Source organism: Solanum tuberosum, unplaced genomic scaffold, assembly GCF_000226075.1.
Source record: "Solanum tuberosum cultivar DM 1-3 516 R44 unplaced genomic scaffold, SolTub_3.0 scf00211, whole genome shotgun sequence".
Taxonomy (NCBI): domain Eukaryota; kingdom Viridiplantae; phylum Streptophyta; class Magnoliopsida; order Solanales; family Solanaceae; genus Solanum; species Solanum tuberosum.
The window spans coordinates 864,487-869,559 of NW_006239137.1; the positions used below are offsets into that span (position 1 = coordinate 864,487).

A 5,073-nucleotide genomic window follows, 5' to 3' on the forward strand; every position below is an offset into this window, starting at 1 on the left:
ATTTACACATAAAAATTGCAAGTTGTAGTTTTAATATGTATGCAATTTTATAAATTGTTCAAATACAAATAATTAGAAACCACACAAATATATATATATATATATATATATATATATATACATATTCAATTAAGACGTTGATATATTTGCCCTTTTAATTAGTTAATGTTAAGCAACTCACATTTCAAATATTGTATTAATTTGTATTGAATTTATGTAGTAACAAACAATTTCTCTAAATAATTTGTAAGCTAATTTATTTAAATAAATTTACTAGTACAAATGTAAAACCTAAAATCAAGAAAATAATAAAATATTAAAATGATTTGAGGGATATCCATGGATTAGTTATACATAGGCCCAAATTCCTACCAAACATAGTACTAAATAATACCATACATAATACATGGATTATTTATTTTAATGCGGCCTACCAAACGACCCCTAAGAGCAGTGGCTGGCTAACCATAGCTCTAGAATCCAATATACTGACAGCAGAGTTGAGAGTACATGACAAAACGAGCTCTGCCACTACATACCTACAACCACTAAACGATCCACCAGAATTCGATGCTATAGTTACGTTTATCACCAGCAAAAACTTCTAGAGCTGCCACATTTAGGTCCGTCTTCATTCTATCAATTATGGGCTCATGGAAAACAGAGTAAAAGCACACATCTACAACCACTAAAGGATCCAAGAGAACTTTGATGATCACATGCAAAAACTACTAGAGCTGCTGACTCGTCCTCCTTCTGTAAATTAAGGGCTCACAGACAACACAGTAAAATCAAACCACCTCAACAACTATTCCTCTTCTTTTTTACTTATCAAAGGGAAATAAACACCCAACTCTAACATATTGTGCCTCCCTCGTCAATTTTCACTATTACATCGTTCACAAGAATTCTCTTCTCTCTTTTTTACCAAATATGGCAAACCCCATCCCTACCAAACCTCCTTTATGAGGAGCTAAACAACAACTTTTTCTTTTATCAACTCGAACACAACAACCTCATTTCACTAAGCTATCACTCTCTTGTCAATGTCCAAAAATCTCTTTCTATATTTTAATGAAAATGACATTTTTGCAAACTACGGCAGCTCAACTAATCAACCAGGCAGCCTGTTATAGCCCACACAAACAGAGAAACTAGGTAAAGTCATATGAACAATGCATCAAATTTATTCATTAAAAAATCCCCAATTCCTCCATTCTTTCTACAATCAAAACAAAAGTAAAAACACAGCACACATGAAGCAACATCTCATAAATACCGATAACTCAATCCAACAACAACTAACCCTCAGTCCCAAACAAGTCAGGATCGACTATACGAATCCTTCATTACTCCATTTCAACTACAAAATACCAATATTTTTATTTGTGTTATTTACCAAAACCAAAAAAAATTACCTCAACACCATATCTGATTGCTACACCAGGAAGGGTATCAAATTTTGTAACTTGGTGTTGAATATAATTCGATCCTCCTCCTCTGTCGTCGGACTGCGGCGGAGGTGATGACGTCATCATCGCAAATCAATTTCCGGTAAAATCAAAATCTCCCCCGCAAAAATTAACCAAAAAAAACCGAACCCAGTTTAAATCTACATAATTTAATCAAACTAAAAATCTATAAATCATTCTTCTCTGAATATTAATAAAGAATGTATCTTTATTACCAACCCAAAACAAGAAAACAAAAAAAGTAAATTAAAAAGAAGCTTAACCCAGCTTCAGTTACACATTTTGATCAATACCCATTTAGCAAAAAATTGAAGAATTCATATAAAAATTGCATCTTTTAAGTATCAATTAAAGAAATGAAGGATTAAAGAAAGAAAACAAGAAAATATAATATAGGGAGCTTCTCAGATCTGGCGATCAGGTAGTTTTTTATTTTATTTTTTATTATAATTTTGTTAGTTCCTTTTTTCTTGGGTAAGAAAAATGAGAGAGAATGAAAGATGACGGGAACAGTGATGATCGAGAATTTGCAGAATTCTTTGATTTAACAGCCTTTTATATCATTCAAATTTCAATTTCCTTTACCCAAAAATAAAAAGAACAAAAAGAGGACACCTGGCAAGTATTTTTTATTGTTAATTATATAAGGTTGAAAATGAAAAAGATAATAACACAAAGATTTAACGTAGTTCGGTATAAAAGAGATGAACAATTCACTATATAAACATCAGAATTACAAAATATAGAGACAAATAATATCATCTAATTCACTCGGACTACAAAGAGGTTCACACAAGTGATAAAGAGACAAATAATATCATCTAATTCACTCGGACTACAAAGAGGTTCACACAAGTGATAACGTATCACTTGTGTTCCACAAATTCTTCCCCTTAACCAAAACTCTCAAAGCCTCTAGGACTACATTGTGAATGTTAATTAAATTAGAAGAAACGAACATCTATTTATAGAGTCCTAAACATTTTCCTACAAGAAAAAAACTAGCAAAATATGAAAACTTTATCTTATTCATCTATGGTAAGAAACTCAGGACAAATACCCAACAACGATGAAGAAACCATAACACTAAAATAAGAAAAGTAGTGCTGGACAAAAGAAGTAATAACAACAACAAAATAGTATGGTAACCGAAACTCGGTAAACAATATAAGACGATTAACACTAGAAACAAGAACTACAAGTGTACGACTAGTACTACGACATGTACTAATTATAGGTCTAAATCCTTGCAGGTAAGACAACACTCTACCATTACTAACATTCTACCCTAATACACGATATTCACTTCATCCTATGTAGAGTCATGTCCTTGATAATATACAGTTGCATTATGTCATGTCTAATCACCTCTCTCCAATATTTTTTCTGTCTATCTTTACCCCTTTGCATACCCCTACAACTAGCCTACCTCCACTAACTTTCTACCTTAATACGTGATCTCCACTTCATAGTATCTAGAGTCATGTCCTCAGTAATATGCAATTGTTTCATATCTTGTCTAATCACCTTTCCCAATACTTTTCGACCTATCTCTACCCCTTTGTATACCCCTACAAACAGCCTCTCACACCTCCTCACTGAGACCTATACACACCTTCTCTTTCCTAGAATTATGAATTCGAATCACTAAGAAAGTGAAAAAGATGAGAGTTCTTAAAAAAAGTTTTAAAAAGGTACCAAAATGAGGTAAAATTTATCAACACAAATGTTTGCACAAAATATATCAACTCCCACTATAATAAAAGTTGCAATAATATGATATGATATTTATAATCAACATTTTATATACATGTTTGTAAAGATTTTAACATTCTTAATGTAATGACAATAATTTGATTATCATTAAATATTTAAAGAAAAAATTATTGCCACTAAATATCTTTTTTGACGTAATATCTTCTAAGGTTAAACCTTTTTAAAAAAAATAAAAAATTCCATCCAATATTTAATATTTGTGTTGGGGATAGAATAAATACGAATTTATATTAAGAAGTTTCATTGGGGTAAATGATTTTTAAGAAAGGTGATTTCATACTTAAAACTTGAATATAATACATATGGTTAAGTATGAATAAATATTAATGACTCCAAAGTAACTCTTGTTGGTTAAAGATTAAATGATCTAATGGAATGAGAATACATACTACAGTCAAATCTCTATAAATTAATATAGGTGGACCATGAAATTTTATTATTTTATAGAGATATTATTTAATCGATAAATTAATATTTACTAATTTAAAGAATGGTTTGAGATTTAATGAAGGTTAATTTTGATTATATCAAAAATTTTGTAACTTACTAATTTATGTATCATATTTATTGATTTCACATAAAAAAAACTATATTATATATAAAGTACAACGAATACATCAAAATCATTGTATCTTACTAATTTATGTATCATATTTATTGAATATTGTCACTATCGTGCAAACAAAAGCATGGATGACAAGTGTGTTTTTTGATGAATATATTCGTTGGTTTGACCACAAAATGCACGGTAGACAAGTTTTGCTTATGTTAGATAATTGTCCAGCCCATAATAGAAACATTGAGGACTACAAAATGTTGAATTATTTTTCTTGCCACCCAACATGATATCCAAAATTGAACCTTGTGATGCTGGGCTAATAAGAGTTTTCAAGATGTATTATCGTAACAGATTTTATCATAAGATATTAGAAGGCTATGAAGTGGGACAAACTGATCCAGTAAAGATTAATGTTTTGGATGCTATCAATTTTGCAATCCCTGCTTGGACAACAAATGTTCAACAAAAGACAATAGCAAATTGTTTTCGACATTGTAAAATTTGTTTGGGGGATGCAATCTCAGAGAATTTGAATGAACCCACTTGTGAAAACGTCATTCATGAACTTGATGTCACACCCCGAGCTACCCTTGAGACGCGGACACGGGACATAGGATCACAAGTGACCCCAAGCTAACCCTGCTGGCATATCATAAGCATACTAAGAATAATAAACTGATGCAGAAGCTTAAAACATGATGTAAATCTGAAATGATGGGGAATACCCATATACTAAAACTGAATATATGAAAAATCTTAGAGTTTAATACAAAAGAGATATTAACTCAAATACTAAGCTGAATCTAACTATGTCTGAAAATGGCCTCTAACTGACTAGAAGTGTTGGGACAGGCCCCAGCTAAATCTAGCAAAACTGAAACTAAAGACTAAATAACTGATATAGAACATGACCATGGTCCTCGAAGAATGAGGACTCACCACTGATGCTTCTGAGTTGGAGATCAGGAACCGATCTATGCGTGGTCTGGATGCTGAGAACCTGGATCTACATCACGAGAAGATGTAGCGCAGAGTATGTGTCAGTACTTGAAAGGTACTGAGCATGAATGATAGAGTAAAGGTGAAATAAAAATATAACTAAACAAGCAATAAAACAAGTATATAATCTGAACATGATATAGATACTGAATACTGAGCTAACTGAATGCAATGACCAAATTTATAACATGCTGAGACTGATTACTGACTGTACTGTAAATGTGGTCAATGCAATAGAGTCTGACTGAACTGTGGGAGCTACTAATA

General features: G+C 31.6%; 1 protein-coding gene across 1 annotated transcript in view; it reads right to left on the reverse strand.

Annotated features, from left to right (window-relative positions):
* The window catches only part of LOC102605213 (uncharacterized), a 6,719-nt gene extending 4,736 nt beyond the window's left edge, over nucleotides 1-1,983 (reverse strand). Inside the window, exon 1 of the mRNA XM_006355951.2 lies at nucleotides 1,419-1,983. Coding sequence (XP_006356013.1) covers nucleotides 1,419-1,538 — 120 coding nt within the window. The 5' untranslated portion in view covers nucleotides 1,539-1,983. The remainder of the gene's footprint in view (nucleotides 1-1,418) is intronic.
* Nucleotides 1,984-5,073: the final 3,090 nt, after the last annotated feature.